General features: G+C 40.5%; 1 protein-coding gene across 2 annotated transcripts; it reads left to right on the plus strand.

The window, feature by feature from the left end:
- The first annotated feature begins 4,834 nt into the window (after positions 1–4,834).
- LOC115745353 lies at positions 4,835–8,792 on the plus strand. Of its 2 annotated transcripts, none has more exons than XM_030680876.2 (3): positions 4,835–5,067; positions 7,629–7,744; positions 8,180–8,792. In XM_030680876.2, the coding sequence occupies exons 1-3, from the start codon at positions 4,960–4,962 to the stop codon at positions 8,649–8,651; spliced, it is 696 nt and encodes a 231-aa protein (XP_030536736.1). In that variant the 5' UTR covers positions 4,835–4,959; the 3' UTR covers positions 8,652–8,792. The 2 variants fall into 2 exon arrangements, with proteins under 2 accessions (XP_030536736.1, XP_030536735.1); XM_030680875.2 differs by having other exon boundaries at positions 4,838–5,067; positions 8,177–8,792.
- The last annotated feature ends 9,195 nt before the right edge of the window (positions 8,793–17,987 follow it).

A 17,987-nucleotide genomic window follows, 5' to 3' on the forward strand; every position in this document is an offset into this window, starting at 1 on the left:
CAGAGGATGCCTTAGTTCTGATCTATCTCGTGATTCTTCAGATAGAAAATGGAAACCCTTTGATTTTTTCAGCCAATGACTATCCAAAATTCATTTTTTGGGCACAAGAAGAAGTTGTATTCTCGGAGATGCAACTCTGACCTCTCAACTGAAAACAAAAGCTCTGTGCTCTCTTTGTGTCCACTTGAGTCATCGTTTGGAGAAAAAGCTTTCAGATGCTGTCAAGTGTAGGCATTTATTCATGTGTGCCGACTTTATGCAGGTCCATAAGACTTTATCTTACTAAGAAGGAGTGGTCAAGCCTTGGATAGAGTCGACCTTTCTCTTCCCAAGTATTCCTACGAGTCACAGGTGCTCTTGTGATATCAGTTTCACTTGTTTGGTTTCTTCTGGAACAATTGCTGTTTTCTCCAACTCCTTCCCTCTATAGGTATGTAAGTTTAGGCTTGCACATGCAAGCAGGTGGTTTCGATATCAGTTCGGCAAACAGTCAAAGAAGGTGTTGAGATGAAATGTTTCTCTTTCCCTGTGGGCTTAAATGCTGCTTCACATGCCCTTCTAAATGCTGTGCTGTTGTAAGTCTTTGATTTGCTGCTTGGCAACATTATTGAAGCTACTCCCTGTTAGGCATGTGTAAAAAACTGCAAAGCTCATCAAAATTTTCTAATCACATAGCCAGTGGAGTTAAAATTTAGTTATGGAATTGCTTATCTTGCTTTTAAAGCGTCTGTCTTGGCTCTTGCCTGCTTTTCTTGAACTAATTATATGGATGAACTGGCACGTAGGGTGTGCCTATTAATGTCTGTAGCTGAAGGTAGCTTATTTCCATAACTTGCATAACCTACTCATGAACAACAATATCAAAGTCATGACTGTTGTTGCAAAATTCCATTTAGTTCGCCTTATGAAATCAATTTTTATATACGCATGGAGCTAATTTGAGGATTTTTTTTCGTCGACACTAAGTCTGAGTAGTGGAAAATCACAAAGTTAGTGGTGTTTGTCTCTTGGAACCATGGTAACCCTCAAACAGCGTGTCTTGCCCCTACTTCTGATGTTTTTGGTTTTCTGCTTTTCTTTTTATCATCTCTGCTATCTTTCTTGACTTGAGAGATGAAGGAACTGAAATGATGTGCATGATTCTGTGATACAATTGCAATTTTATACATACATTTCCACTTTGTACGCCATGCTCTGATTTCCTCTCGTTTGCTTTCTTCCAACAGTTTTTTGAAGGACTGTTTTATTGATTGTAATTTAGATTAGCATTGTACTCAGGGGCTGAATTTCTTTTCCTATGCACATTGGCACCCCTTTATGCCTTCTTAGTGAAATCTACACTTCTAAAATATATAAATAGTATAGAAACTTTTATGAATTGGAACTTTTCATTTAATTAACATACCTATTGGATTCTTGTCTAACATTCTTCATTACATTTAGATGCAGTTATTTCTGTTCATGGTGACTGTGATTAAAGCTGTGGCAGAAGCTGCCAGAGATCTGAGAAAAATATAACCTTCAGGAAATGAATTCGGTAGACTAAGTCGTGTAGTGGAGGTTTGAGAGCCTGAGGTTGTTGCTTGTTGGAGAAGTTGCCGCAGTCGAAGATGAAGAATTTGAAAACTTAAACCGAATTCTGGAGCATACCGGTTCTACTCAGCCTCAAAGACTAGACTACGATGAACGCCGTGATGGAGTTATGATGGTGAGATTATATATCAGTCAACGAAGGTATGATGAACGAAAAGTTAATGGGCATTCCGATCTTCCTCATACTAACATACATGGTGGAAGCAGGCACAATCTCCTAGTAGTAAGCATCTATTAGCCGCTTATTCTTTGTGCTGAAACTGTTGGTCTTTGGGGCGTTAATGAGCTACAGGCACAATCTGCTGCAGGTACTCCCAAAGAGTCTCAGAAAATGCTATCATCAACTCCTGGTGAGTCTAAACCCAGGGAGAACACCGGGGGAACATGGCCGCTTATTGGTAAAGTTATGCCCAAGGAAGTTCATGGTGGAAAATGCCTTGACTTGTTTCTCTCCGAGACAATTAAAGCCGCAAAATCCAGTTCCATTCCTAATGTGAAACACATGCTTTATACTTGCGCGTTTAGGCAAGGCGTGTCATGAAGGGACAACATCTTTCTTGGGTCGTACAAAGATTTGATCTTCCAAGTGAAGGATGCAGGGCATCGGAAAGGTTGGTGCGATTTTGTTGGAAGTAATATTCTCTGGGTAGTTTACCGGCAGCTTGGTTTTTTCCTTCCTGATTTGTGTAACGAGACACAGATTGTAACATTTGAATAAGGATAGGGATTGGTAGGTCTCTTTGGATTCTCGTTTTGGTGCAAGGACTTGGACCTGCTTCTCCTTTCAAGACAGACAAACCATTCCCGTCTGAATTGATATCCCCTTATCGAAGTGCATTCATCCCAGGAAGGCTTATCCAAGACAACATCATCATAGTGTATGAGGCTTAGGAAGAGAGGTAAAGAAGAAGAATTGTGCTCTACAATTTAGACATGAACAGAGCTTACGATAGGCTATACTCTCACCTTTATTGTAAATTTCCACAATTACCCTTATTCGTGTGGACCAATTGTTTGGATTGGATTGGGCACCGATTGTGAATTCCACATCACATGAGCCGAAGGGCGGAATAGGGCCTGGCCCAAGTTACAACAAAACAAGCCGAGACTTCTACTCATGGGGCCAATTCATCGTCTTGTCCTGCGGGTTTGATCAGTTCTTCAAGTTAGGTTCCGATCATCCAAATTGAAAAGAGAGGGCGAGAGATTCAGATCATGGGATGTTGCATAACATCAATACTCTCCACACTTCCTACCAGTGGTGATCGGTTTCAAAATGTATGGTTCCCACCCTAAAACAAAGAATCATCTACTAAAGATTAGTTTCGCTAAATGAGAATCATGAATCATCTGCTCGTTCCATGGACCCACGTGGTTCGGTTCTAGGGGAGGATTCATAAAACCTGTCCTATCGAGCACCAACATCAATTAAAAAAATCGTACATGAGTAAATCAATGAAGCCATTTCCAATTTTTCATGAGATAAAGAGCCAGACATGAGTGTTGGTGGCACATTTGATGATTTCTTTAACAAATTCATAGAAAAAATCAGCAAGTGCACCACCAAGAAAGATTACAAAATGTCCTTTAACGAAAATTGAGTTTGCCACAAGGTTCCAAAGCTTCGTCCATAGTCTTACATCACATATCACACATGAAAGTAAGTTTGCCACAAATTCGCAGGAGTTAGCAAGCAAATGACTGCTCATGAACCACGAAAATAAACCAACTTTTCAAGCTTTGAGGTAAGCTGGGCCTAGGAGTCACGTGATTGAGAATTTCGGGGAGATAGCTTGAATAAAACGATACATATATTTATATCATACAAATAGGTTTGGTCCGATTTGTCTTGATGGTTGGTTCCCTCTGGAATCGGCGAGTACCGGTACTCAATGAGAACCATCCAAAATGAGCTGATTGGGTACAATTCGGTCCGGTTCGGGTAGATCTAGCTTTTTTTGCTTACCCTTACTTCTTACCCATTTGCCTAAAATCCACGGGGGATATCTTTTGCCTTATTTTTCCTCGCTCGATTATTGTCTTCTTTTCGCTTTCTCCGTGACAACACTACAAATACGTATTTTAATCTCAAGGATCGACATAAATGATGCAAAAACATAAATTTAGGGACACAATTCACTAAAAATTTCGAAGGCCAGTTGTGATTTTAACTCTATCTTTTATCTATTTTTTTTTTCGATCCCTCTCATAATTTGGCTTTCAAATGTCCAACACCACAATACTTATTCTAATCTCAAGGATCGACATAAATAAATAGCACAAAAGCATGATTTAGGGATTCAATTCGCTAAAAAGTTCGAAGGCCAGTTGTGATTTTAATTTTAACCCTATATTTTATCTATTTTTTTCGGTCCCTGTCATAATTTGGCTTTTCATTTATTTGAAGTTTTCTTTGACATAAAGATAAATGTCGAATCACATTTTATTTTAACAACTTCTAAGGGCAATTTTTTTTTTGTCTTAATTTCAAATCTATGTAGAAGGACATTTAATATTATAATCTGAGAATTAAAACTGCGTTTGATAGTCGGGATATAAATCGGGATATGATATGATCCTATGTTTGGTAGGTATTTAGGATAGGATAAAGAGGGATATAGCAAGAATAAAAAAATCTCAAGAGAGGGCTGGGATAGATGATGATAGGATTTTTCAAGAGAACAAGCATGAGAATTGGGTTTTTCCCATAACTACCGCCTCTCTTCCGTGCCGGGTCGCCTCTCTGACAACGGCGGCAGTCAAGTGTAGACGCTTCTATGACGACACCATACTAAAGTATCTAGCCGCAAAGCTGGGTATCTCCACAATCTTGTTCGTAATTAAATTGTTCAAGTACTTGTTTACTCGCTTGATAAGATAATGAGTAAGGCTAGTGGGTAATTTTCAAAGGATTTGACTCTAAGTAAAGACCCTTCATTCTATGGTTTTGCGTCGATGTTGTGCCCAAATTCAAATGGCACAAAATCTCTACTCAATAACAACTCACTCATCAAAATTTATCATTGAATAATTTCTAATGCATTTTGATATTTTCGCAAAATAGAGTTGACCTTAGCCGCATTTTGTATATACTTATTCGACTCTAAATCCATAGTTTACCAAATAGAAACGATATGAAAAAAATCCTTTAATTTCTTATTCTATCATATTCAATTCTATCTTAACTAGAAATTCGGATGATTAAATGCAGCTTAGCTAATCTATTTGTCTTTTTTCAGTCAAATTAGGTACGAACTTGTGGAGATGTCTGGCCAAAAGGGAATAGAGTAAGTCGGAGATTCGCCTTGCAGAGGAGTCCTGAACTGAAGGACTCCACTCAACGGTGAAGGAAGGGAGGAGTCATCAATGGACGACGCCACGAAGCTCAACAAAGACGACGTGATTGCCAGGCTCAAGGACGATGGTGATTTCGATCGCCTTCGCCTCAAGCTCATCCGCAATCTCAAGGATAACGTATCTCTCTCTCTCTCTCTCTCTCTCTCTCTCTCTCTCTCTGTTTTGAATCTAGCTAGGTGTTCGCTTCAAGCGGTTGTATTTTAATCAGAGTTCACCTGAAATTACGGAGGAATGAGACAGTTTTCGGGTTGCCGAATGTCGAGGTTTACGAGCTTCGTAGTATTGGGAATGAAGCTATTTCGGGCACGAAGTATTGTTCCTAGCTATTGTTGTGATTCTTTCCATGATGAATATTTGGTCTCGCGCTATGTTGTTCTGTTAATTCAAGGATGTAATTAGCTTAAAAAGGTTAATTTAATGATGTGGGCCTGGAATTACAGGTGTATGTTTGAGTTTTGTTTCCGTCAAGTAATGGGAATGGGAAATCGGGAATTAGTTTCATCTGGGATTTTCCTGCTTGTGCTCTCTAACGGGCTAGTAAAACAGATCAATGGCATAAAGAAAGAGTACATGGTCATGGAGGTTTAGCATTCCGCTCGGCACAGAAATAAAGGGGTAGGGTTGGGGATTCACATCCCAATTCAATGGACACAAACCCCTTTCGGTGTGGGTTGCAATGCAATTCGCTGTTTCATCTGCGGATCTTCTCAGGAATTGCTGCAGGAGGTCTTCAAAATTGTGCCTTAGATACTGAATCTTCTGCAATACTGGTTTGGCTTTCCCGTTGTTGCCTTCGTCATTATCATCCAAGCCCTTCAAGAAGAGTGAGGAATCCATCTCAACCACAATCTGTGGACATTTTTCTCTCTCAATAACTAACTCTAGAGCTTCTAATGCCATTGTCTCTACCTCCTCGGGACAATTCGGTTTGCCAACCTCGTTCCTTCCTCCTATCTATAGCCCAAGGTCCATTACTATCTGTCGCCCTATTCCACTCGACTTCACTTCCACTGCCTCATCGCAATCCAACTTTGACTTATTCAGTGGACAGTGATTCTAGTTCCACCGACTGAGCATCCTTGTTCATTCTCAACAACTACATCTGGAGCCTCATAACTCCTCCAGTGCTTGCTAAATTCTCCTTAACATTCCATCAGATACAGGTTGTTGCTGTCTAAAAGTAGCTCCACTTCTTCCATTCCATATAAATTACATTATATAAACCAGCTTTCTCGAGAACTCCTCTCTTGCTTTCCTCGTAAATTGGTTCCTTTGTAAAGGTTGGGCCACTCATCTATCATTCGACGAGACTGTAGCTGGATATATTTTCAACACCATTATTGCGAATCGTATACATGGAACGCAGTTATGTGGCCAAAACATATGATCAGGAGTTTTTTGTTCTCAGAAGGGCATTTCGTTCACCCGTGCCTCCCCATACCCCCCATTCGCTCTCTTTGCCATGAATTCCCTGAGGCAAGGTTCTGACTGTCAGGCATATTTTTCTATAATTGTTTTCTCCTTGTGACTATGGCATTCGTGAAGAGTCTCCAAAGGAAGTGTTTTTTGGGAGTTTGCTTTAGTTGCTGCGAAGAGAAAGAGTGAATCATCTGCAAATAAAATTTCTGAGAGGATAGCCTATCGTAAGCTTTGTTCATGCCTAATTGTAGAGCACATTCTTCTTTTTGTCCCACTCTTCCTAAGCCTCAACTAATGGAAAGCCTCATGCACTATGATAATGTTGTCTTGGATAAGCCTTCCTGAGATGAAAGCACTTCAATAGGGGGATATCAATTCAGACAGGAATGGTTTGTCTGTCTATTTGCAAGAATTTTGGATTTTATTTTATACAAGAAGCACAAGCTGATGGCTGTAAATTGAATAGGTTTTCATAAGAGGGTCTATGGGGACCAGATATTTAGCCTGTTGTTGAAGAAATTCGTGAATGTGAACTATAAGTCTTTGAATCATAGTAAGGTAGAATGTGGTATGACTTTTATTTGTGATCGGGTATCTTCTGGCTATATTTGATTGCATAACTTGCATTTTGTCTTGGAGGGGCTGCGATTGGTGACTAAATCACCACAATTCATATGCATGCAACAGAAAGAAGTCGAAGAAGAAGAAGACTGACGAGTGTAGATATTGTGGAAACCTCAACCTTGATATAAGCTATCGAAATCTTGTATTATGACTTTTGAGTTAGAATCAAAGTCAGTTCGTTGGTTAGTCCACAGTCCACACCACAATGTCCATGTTATCCGCTAAATGCGACATCAGCGAGCTACTAAAGATATTACTTTTTTATCTTACCAGTTGTAAATGACGCAAATTAGACATTTGATTTCATGCAAACTAAGCTTACCCTGCATGTAGCACATGTAGAATGCGTGTACCAGTACCCTACGCAAGTTTCAGTAAGCTGTCTCCACACCTAACTTCATTCTAGGTACCTACCCTTCAAACAAGTTATTCTCATTATATCCTACTAGAAGATGCTTCATTATGTTCCTCAAATATCTTCTTTGTTCAGATGGGAATCTTTTCAAGCGACATCTGGTCTAACCTTTGCCAAAAAATTGAGCTATTAGCCCTTTTGTGGATTTGTTTCCATCTTCAGATAAGTATTCTCCAATAAAGTACTATTCTTATAATGTTGACTATGAAATGTAACGCAGGAGGAACTGCGTTCCAAGATCATCGCAACGGTGAAGCAGTCAGCTGCACTTAATCGTTCTGGTGCTGAGAATTTGAAGCCCAGGCAGCTTTCTGATGCTATATATGAAGAGGTTGGGTAAGTAATTAATCTCTTGGATTTCCATTGGATGCTTGTATCTTTTGAAATCCTTCGAATTGGTTGGAAATGCTTATCCTGTTTTGTAGATTTTCTTAATGTGTGGTGCCTATTGTTAAACGCGATGGTACTTCTGTTGTATCTTATATGGACATATGATTCACTATGACTGAGATATTTGGAAGTAACATATATAGATATTTGGAAGTAACATATATTATCGTGCATTTGTTTCTCTGATCAATCATCAAAGAGTGTACTTGTTACTTGCTGGCTTCAAGAAGGGCAATGTTTTTGCAGGTTCTGAGAGCTGCATGAACCTTAGTTAGGGAACTTTCCTACCAAGTACTAGGCAACTTTTGCTTATATATGGACAATAGTTGAAACTCTTCTGAGCTTGATTATGCAGTTCTTTTTTTCTTTTCATTTTAGAAGCAAAGTTATGGGCCAGATTTCTGAAAGTCTATGGGAGATAATCAGATCAGCTGATGGCATGAAAAGTGAAATTGAAGATACAGTACAATATATGTGTAGTAAGCTATTGAACCCTTCTGGTAAAGACATGCAGACACCGATGCAGAGGATGGACTACAGCAGATCCTATGCGGTACCATCCGGTGAGACCAGTGCAGTTTCCAATAATGAACGGAAGAAACCACTGGGTTTCTGTCTGACCAGTAATAATCAGAATGATGGAGAACAAAACAATGAGAGGGTGCAAGTAACAGTTTCTCATGAAAGAGGGTTTTCTGAAGGTTTGAGGAATGAGCAGAACCCTTCACATAAAGTTTTGACTCCAAACAATGTTGATGTGGGTATCCCACCAGGTTTTTCTGCCGATGGTGAAAACCGAAAGCTCTTTAATGACACTGAGGACGATCCTGAACTGCCTCCCGGTTTTGGTTGATTAAATGTTCTAAGAAGTGTGTTCATTCGATGCCGTGTGATCCGGCAGAAACCTTTTAGTGATGTTGGATTTCAGTTGCTTTGGAACCTTAATTTGAACTGTTTACTGCTCTGGTTAAGTTCAGCTATCACGACAGAATCTGACATTTGCAGTGTATTTTGATATCTCTAGTTTGATCATGAAAAGTTGCTAGCAAGAACAGATTTAATGATGATAAAAATTGCCAATTTGAAGTGCAAACTTTAGCTAGATAGTACATATCAGTACCAACGTATGATTGATTCAGCAGTAGTCATCTTGCTTTCCCCCGCTTAGTATATCATGGTGAGAAGGAATGAACAATGACCCGTAGAGACCGGACAATGAATAAGCTGCTAAGAAGAAGGCGTCACTTTTTCATTACAATTGAAGACTCAAATAATACCCAGTTTTCATTGAAATGGTGGTCTTATTTATTGGGAATGACATTCCAGTAGAAAACTTAGGGTGGCTTGGTTTGGCTTTTGGAGAAATGCACAGGCCTCTAGAAAATTGCCTTGGAAACAGTTTTGAAAAAATGCTGTTCAGTAAATATATATTTGAAAAGTTTTTTGGTGCGACCAATTTAAGTTTCTTAAGTAAAATTAATTTTACTTGTTTAAAATTTAAAAATAAACAATAGCCCTTATTTTTATATGTTCACTTTGAGAGTAATGTAAAAGAGACATATTAACAAATCAGTTAGAATCTTCCAATTCTTTTTAAAATGCCAAAGGCTCACTCACTTCCCGAACAAAGGGAGAAATGGGTACGGTTAAAAACTTCTCGATAACCCGTATGGAAATCTTAATCAAGTGATGGTACACTAAGCTCTTATAATAATTATATGATAACCAAAAGTTGCATTAGAGTCGATCATGACAAGCACGGATATCGATTGCACATGTAATTCTGTCGAAAGCTTCGCGAGTATTGTTTACATGAAATCGCAATTGAACACTAATAATCACTGGTTGGATCACCAACTTGGTCACAAGATATGCAATACATAGCCAAGACTATAAACAGGGGACCATCGAATTTCTATCCGGCTTCTGTATAAATGGTCGCTCCCGTTGGGTTCTAAACACAAACCTCCCCCATCTCCAGTACTTGAGACACCAATGGCTTTCCTTCATCTCATGTGTCTAATTGCTTTGTTTTTGTTGACGCCTAAATTTCGACTAATCTATTTTTGTGCATAAAAATTAGAACTAATTTTAGTTCTAAATAAAAATCATCTCACATATTTATTTTTAGCGTACATTGCATTGGCATATAATTGGGCAAGCAGAACACTTAATTTAGCATGCGTCTAGACTAGGCACGGGATGGAAAAATACACCAAGAAGATTTGAAACTTCAGGGACTGTATTGCAAATACTTAAAATTTCGGGGACCGCATTGCAAATACTTGGAACTTGGGGACCTGTATTGCAAATACCAAAAGAAGATGAAGAAGGGAAGATGAAGAAGGGAAGATGATGAAGGGAAGGTGATGAAGGGAAGATGAAAATGGAAGGTGAAGAAATGAAGATGAAGAAGGGAAGATGAAAATGGAAGGTGAAGAAATGAAGATGAAGAATGAAGGGTGGAGAAATTTGGCTATAAAAGAGGGAGAGTTCTTGAGAATTGAGGAGGAGAATTTTGGTGATAGAGAAGGTAGAGAGCTCTTGAGAAGAGTTTTAGAGGGGGGAGTGGAAGAGAATTAAGAGAGTTTTGAGAGAGTTTTTGAGAGGAATTTTTAGAGAGGAAAAAGAGAGTTCTTGAGAAAAATCGAAGAGAAAATTCGAGAGTGAAGAAAAGAGTTTTAGTCGAGCATCATCTTCGACAAGTCCCGACACATATTTCGCCCCTCGCAACCCAACAACGCCATTGCTTGCCATTTTCGACGACAGCCGCATTCTTCCGACTCCGAGATCTTGAAGGGAACTATAACGTGTATGTAAGTAAGATTTTGTGTAATAGAAGGTAATCATTTCCATCTCGATCTACAAAAATGTAATCGTTGGGTTTGAACATTTGTTTGTTTATTTTAGACATGCCACGTGTTCCAAATTTTAGCATTATTACATGTTAATTTATTTCTGTAAATACTCGTGCTTGGCTGCGTTTTCTTTCTTTCTAAATCATCCATGGTGTATATCGCACAAAGTTCAATGTTTTACATTCTCACAAAAAAGAAGATAAAAAATCAAAAAATTGCATCTTTGAATTTCAAGTAAAATCCATCAAAATTGCCAAATCAAATATTTTTCATGAAAATGGTACCGAAAGGGCGTTAGAGAAATCTGACGTAACCAAATCCCCGAATTCAAAATCTCCGGTTCGCGGAAATAAGATAGTTTTCTCCCACTATTTTATTTAGGTTTCTAATCAACCTACCGAAAATGATTAGTGGCGACTCCAAATTCAAATCATATTGCATGTTAATTATTTGAACCTTAAGTTGCGATTTGGTATGGACTTGGGAGAGTCCGAGTTAGGTTAGTTAATTAATTAACCCGATAATCCATTAGCCCGAAAATTAACTCGTTTATTTTTTTTAGGTCGCGATGACTTGGCGACTCATTTGGGGATCCAAAAAGGACTTAGGCCGGATAATTTCATGAAAAAGAAATCACTTGATTTGGTAAACTTTGGTTGAATTCTCATTCTTAGGTGGTAAATGTTTTTGCAGATTGGGAGTTATAAGGGGAGGAGTGATCGGCTAACCCTTTGTTTTGCGGGTTTGGTGAATTGGAATTGTGATTTAACTTTTGAATCATTGAAGCAGTGTTTGCCTTTAATTGTTGTGCATGATTTATCGTATTTGCACTACACTACATCGCACACAACCCGTGACCGGATCCGGGTCACACTAATAGTTTTAAGATGATATTTAGATGGTTCTTTAATCTTGGCGGTAAGGTTTCGCTAAAGGTTATCCCATCTGGATCCCGAAAATTTTTCCAAAAAATGGCTCAAGGGTCGTTCTCATACACGTGAGGCTACGATGCATGAGAATTGCCCTTGTCGACCGAACCAAGCCGAAGTGATTGGACCCGACTAGTCATGACTATTGTACGCGATGTTGCGACTAGTCATGATGATTGCGCGCGAGGCTGCGACATGTCATTTCGTTCATCATTTCACTTTGCAAAAGCCTTTTGGATAGATAGAATAAGATTTAAACTCACAATTCATGCGCATGTCTTTGTGATTGGCATTTTCTTCGTATGAGAGGTAATTTCTTGTCTCTTGTACCCTGTTATCTCATTTTTATTTTGGGCCGGTCCATGGTTTAGGTTGATTGATTAGAAGTTTCATTGTCTTATTTCCAATTTCGCACTTTGCTTCCGTAGCTTTTACAATTTCATCGGTTGTCCTCAATTCTGATTTGGCTTATTCCTGCTGTGCGATTTTTACTAAATTCTACGATCGAGCTTTGAGTAAGTGTCAAACACGAAAGTTGTAGACCTATGTTTCAACTAATATCTTGCAAAATTTCAGAATTAAATTCATAATTTAAGATGGCCCTTCGTTTTTTCAACAACATGCGGTTATAACAGTTTTCTGAACGTGATTTTTTTGGAAAGACACATTAAACTGATTTGATCCGTGCATTTCTAGTCTGATTGGCCAACATAAAAGTTGTTCATCATCTTCTCAACTACAAGCTCGTAAAATTTGGACATGTTTTGATCAACGTACGAATTAATACGAATTTTTTCGTAAAAGCGGACAAACTGAAAATTACATGTTTCAATCCTTTGGTCATAATCACTTTGTTCATTTGAGTCTAGAGGGATGCCATGGACCGGCTCGCTATTCTTGCTCCCCGTACTCATTTTGTGTGTGTTAATGCATACAGGTAATTTATCACGGATCCTCCACATATTACTCGATCGATCGCGAGGAAGATGGCCGACATCAACGCCACCGTCGGTGCTGCCCTAGACGAGAAACTTGGCTCCTTGACCGAGCGCTTCGAAGGGATGATGTCCCGAAAGATGGAAGAAATGATGGCCGCCTTCACCGCCAAACTTCAATCATCCGCCGCCAGCCCGCCGCTTCCCGCTCTAGTTCCCCCTACGGACAACTTCGGTAAAGCCCCGGAAGCTACTCCCTATCCGACAATGCTACTAGATGATGTGATCATCACGGGCGTGAGCTCGAGCACGCCACCCGTAGTCCCAATCCCTCAAGCCGATCCTGTGGCCCCCGGATTGAATGGTGATGCGGCCAAGCTGTTGGCCCAAATGGAACAGAGGATCCGAGAGGTTGAGAGAACTCACAACATACCCCAGATTGACCTGTCTGTCTTTTCAAAGGTTACGGTGCGGGAGAAATTCAAGATGCCCGACTTTGAGAAGTATGATGGAACTTCCAACCCGGTTCAGCACGTCCGGATGTACCAGACAAGAATGAATAAGCATGCGACCAACGGCCCTTTAATGGTTCGGACTTTCCAGGCAAGTTTAAAAGAAGCTGTCATGAGATAGTATACAGACTACGAGATCTACCGGATGGATGATTGGGAGAAGGCAGCTAATGTTTTCATCAAACATTTTAGCTTTAACTTGGATGTGCTCACCACCAGAGAAGACCTTGAGCAGCTTGAGATGAAAAAGGGAGAAACAATCAAGCAGTATGACACCAGGTGGAGGAACGTGTCATCCGAGCTAAAACCAGTCCCTTCTGAAAGGGAACTCATGAAATTGTTTGTTTCCACCCTCCCGCCGGTTATGAGAACTCGAATTTTGGGATCTGCTACTATGTCATTCAGCCATCTCATCGTAATGGCTGAAGAAATCGAGAACGGTATGAAGAAAAGTTGGTACGATGATGTCACCACAACAACTAAGAGGTTTGCGGTAAGGAAAGACAAGGAATCGGCCCCACAGGTTAACATGACCTACAGCCAAAAACCCACGACCCGGATGCCGGTCGTACAGATTCCTAATCAGCAGCAGGCTAATTTCGGCGCGCAACGACAAAGAGGGAATCAACGGCCCCCTCGGCAGTTTACTCCTCTACTAGGAACCCCGTCGCAAGTACTCGCGGTTCTACGTAAGAGAGGTTTATCGACTTCCGAGCCTCTACGACCCAAGAACACAAGCTCGCCGAGAAATGATCCATCGAAGAAATGTGAGTACCACTGCGGGGAGCTCGGACATGACACCGACGGCTGTTTCGTACTGAAGTATCGGATTCAAGATCTTTTCGATTCTAAGGCATTCTCGCCGAATGTTGCCGGATCATTTCAGGCGGGATATTATGAGGTCGGTGAACCGATATCACTCGATCGGTTGAAGGAAAAGTTCTCCGCTCTCCCGAAGGACGGATTCATAGTCCGAGCAAGTCAAATCGGAACAGTGGCCACTATATCCCGGATTATCATTGGTCGGGATCGGGAGTTCGCAGATTTGACCTAACCCGAGACCTTTCAAGAATCTCAAGTGGAAGATGCCAATGTGACTAACTTGATCAAGAATGACCCAGAGTTAGCGGACATGCCCGCCTTGGAAGATGCAGCGGACGATGAACTTGGAATAGTCATTGTCTCACCCCGGCCTTTTCCGTACGTTAGTCACAAGGCCGTTCCTTGGTCCTACAATCTTGCCCCGATAACAAGATCGGGACGCGCTTATAATAATGACCAACCGACTAAGTAAGTCACTAAGAAAGATGCTAAGGAATTCTTGGTTGTAATTAAGGCGAGTGTATATAGCATTGTCGACCGATTGCGGAAGTCACCGGCTCAGGTTGCTGACGGCCAAGACTTTCGTTCGCTCATTCAATGGCGTAAAGAAGGATGTCTTTGGGCGGATCAACTTGGAGATTCAGATCGGGCCTTCTTTGTTTGACATTCTCTTTCGGAAGTTGGTGATTGTCCATGGAAAGGAAGATCACCAGATTTTTAATGAAACGGCCATCCCTTACATCGAGCCGGCTCATGATGAAGAAGATTCCTACCATACTTTTGAGATAGTACACACCATCCATGTATCACCGGAAAGTCCTTTGCCGGTTCCCGAAATGTCAACCACTTCTCTTATAGTGGCTAAGATAATGGTGGGCAACGGTGAAAGCTCAAGCTCAAGGAGTCAGACTGTTCACGGCGAAAACAAAGTGGGAAATCTGTCACCGATGTTAGCAAACAACAATACCCAATTCGAGCATCAATTGCTCGAAACATCGAAGGATTACTTTGATGACGAGCTCGCCACCTTGATGAGCTTGCTCGGAACCGAAGGACCTCCGGAGCCGTGATCCGAAGCTAGTGATTCCGGGTCCTCAAACAACAATCGTTGGAGTCTGATCCAAGACAAAATCAGTCAATCATTGGAGTGGCCAGTAGAAGAGGTGTCTAGAATTAATCCAGAGTTAAATGGCGAATTTCCTCCTCTCTTATCAAATGCGTAAGTTCCCTGTTAAGCTAGGCCAGTAGCAAATCAATTTGTGGACGACGCCCCGGAATGCCCGCAAAGAGAGGTTCTGAATAGCCTTACACGGGAGAATAAGAATAAAAGACCGAGCAGGCTCAAAGATGGGTAACTACGTATCGTCCCAATTGGCTCTCGATCATTTCAAACTCTAAATTATGCTTATTTTATTCTCGACGTGGGATTGCCAACTGTTTTGAAAATAATATAGCAAAAAGCGAACCAACCGTGGACGCCAACATCACCACGGCCTAGTGGTTGGGAAATGACAGTGGTCCGAGGCGTCCCGAGTTCGATCTCGGGATTTGGCATCAATGTACAAAGACTAATAAAATTTTTTTTTGCTTGGCGATCAAGTACCAGTTGAAGTTTTGGCCCGGATGGTTACGGGACCTGGAGAGATAACATCCCGGACATACAATCCGATCCAGATGAGTTGATCTTTTCAATTCAAAGTTCACAAGAAATACGTACAAGGGTAAAGCGGTATCGTTTCAACTTGTTTAGAACATGAGAACGTACATTGACGCTTTCCCTTTTGATTTTTACGGGGATCACCGCCTTTCCGGATAGGGAAGTATCCATTCTTCCCGAAAAATTAATGAAATAAGAAATTCCCGGAGCCTTTGACAATCTCATGTCTCGAACCGGATAATGAAGTTTTGCAACTCATTTGCATGAGCAGGGGCAACTCCCAATTCACGCCCCTAAGAAGTTTCTTATGTGCTTGCGAATTCTGTCCACCAAGATAAAAAGTTGTTGCATTTTATATGCTCAAAAACTTTCATACATTGCATCGTTTGCGCATGACTGTTCCTCATGTTTAATTTACCAACTCTGAATAAGGAACATGAACTACATAAGATACATCGAATGTATGGAATGGGGCAGGGCGGGATGATGAAAGACAATCTTTTTCCAAACACGTCCCATTTTTTCAAGCGAGTTGAACGGTGGCTAAGTTCCGCATTTCACAAGGTAAAAGGTTTTCTTGCAAAAGGTACGATAGCCGAAATGACAGAGGCATTCAGTTCTCTATCTCAAACACTACGGGTGATCCATTGATTACCCCTTTTGAGCGGTGGTTTCATTTCTTTACCCCCGTCAAGAACCACCCCACATCGGGATCCAGACGGGTTAATTCTAGCAGCAACACGAGGTAAATAGTTATAAATATTCTTGCTCGGACTAACATTAATCTTCGGGTGTTTCTTTGCATTTATACTCGAATTTTAATTCAAGTGCCTTAGGATGATGAAGAGCATTCATTTCTCTATCCTATACACTTCATTCTTTGCATAGCCCACTTGAGCCTGCAAATTCATTTCTTAAACCCCTGTTGGTGATCATTTGCTCATTCCAAATACGAAGATAGCATTTTCTCAAGGATTAGAATTGGAGATGGTCGGGTCAACAGAGAATTCCCGAATGGACTCATTTCTTGTATGCTAGATTTTTTTATGTTTACATAATTTTTCTTTGTAAATGTTTATGTTTGTTGTAATTCCTGGTTCAAAATCATGGGATTGTAAAAAAAAAGGGAGGCAAACTCAGCTTAAAGGAGAAGGGCCCGCTCTCAAAAAAAAAAAAAAAAAAAAAAAAAGCAAAATAAAGAGATGTCGAAGAGCTCTCAAAGAAAAAGGAAAAGAAATCTCTTCTTGAAAAAAAGAAGAAAAAAAAAAGGAAAATGAGAGTCGGGAGTAAGAAAAGCAAAGGCCGATCTCATATGAAAATTTCGAGCATAGGAAAAGCAAAGTGCCTACCAAAAGTAAGGCCAATGCACATTCATTTGTAAAGTACTTCTGAATTTTGAATGTACATTTTTGCATGTTAAGTTGTAAATTCCATGTACATGTTTGCATTGTGTCTCTTGCAAATCCTTGACAAACACTTGTTGTGAAGAAGACTCCCCAAGAAATCGGTTTGCAAAGTGCAATTTTCAGTAGAAAACTACCATCCCTCATTCAATGATGGTATTCTTTCTCAAGACATTTCCGGAAGACCAAGATCGGTGACTAGTCGGCGATGATCACCAACGTCAAGCCCCTTCTCATTTAATTTGTGAGCCAAAACGAGCCTTTTCGTTCCTCGGTCCCCAATCCTAGCCTACGTTATAACCCTCCAAAGTCTCTTCTGATTATGGCACTTGAGTTAACGTAGAGTTAAATGATTTTAAGCATCACTCGAAAAAGTTCGAGCAAGATTATTTCTCTCTCATTTTTGCGGGATTCTTGACTTGTAAATCTGGAGCAGATGATGAAGAAATTCATTTCAGCAGCCTTGACTCAACTAGAGTCCCCTTTGTAAACCTTTGACCTAGCTCTCATTACGGTCCTAATCAAGACCTCCGGATCGGCTCGGTCGTATCAATTGCGAGATTACTTGGATCCTTATCGAACGCGATGATGGAAAGATTGAGTGATTTCTCTTGAATCCTGCAGACGGGATAAATAGCTTTTCTCGAGAGTGAGAGAAAGCCCTTTCGGACTAAAGTCCCCCCATTCAGCTTACATTCGAGGTATTCGTAATGTGAGAACCTCCCTGGACAAAATTGGTAATGCAAACTTGACAGAATGGTTATGCATGAGCCATAGTATGAGTGATTGCATTATACTCATTGTTGAATATGTTTGTGTGTGTTACCTCTGACATTCTATGATAGGTAATACATTCCCTATGTTCGAGTTCCCTCCCAAGGTCTCGAAATTCATCCAATGATTATTGAATGAGCAAGTTTCTTTGGCAAATGCCTACCAGGTACGATACGAGCAATCTGTTTCGTTCCTTGATTAATCGTTTGGAGAACCCGGGTAAGTTTTCTGAACCCCTTTTCAAATTAACAACTCATCCGATGATAGTTGTTATGATTCAATTCGTGCAATATGCCCCT

The sequence above is a fragment of the Rhodamnia argentea genome, chromosome 8 (assembly GCF_020921035.1).
Source record: "Rhodamnia argentea isolate NSW1041297 chromosome 8, ASM2092103v1, whole genome shotgun sequence".
NCBI classification, from domain to species: Eukaryota; Viridiplantae; Streptophyta; class Magnoliopsida; order Myrtales; family Myrtaceae; genus Rhodamnia; species Rhodamnia argentea.

Coding starts and splice junctions, on each gene's coding strand:
- LOC115745353 (XM_030680875.2), top strand. CDS start 4,960: ATGGACGACGCCACGAAGCTCAACAAAGACGACGTGATTGCCAGGCTC. Junction 5,068..7,628: donor TCCGCAATCTCAAGGATAAC/GTATCTCTCTCT, acceptor AATGTAACGCAG/GAGGAACTGCGTTCCAAGAT. Junction 7,745..8,176: donor GCTATATATGAAGAGGTTGG/GTAAGTAATTAA, acceptor TTTTCATTTTAG/AAGCAAAGTTATGGGCCAGA.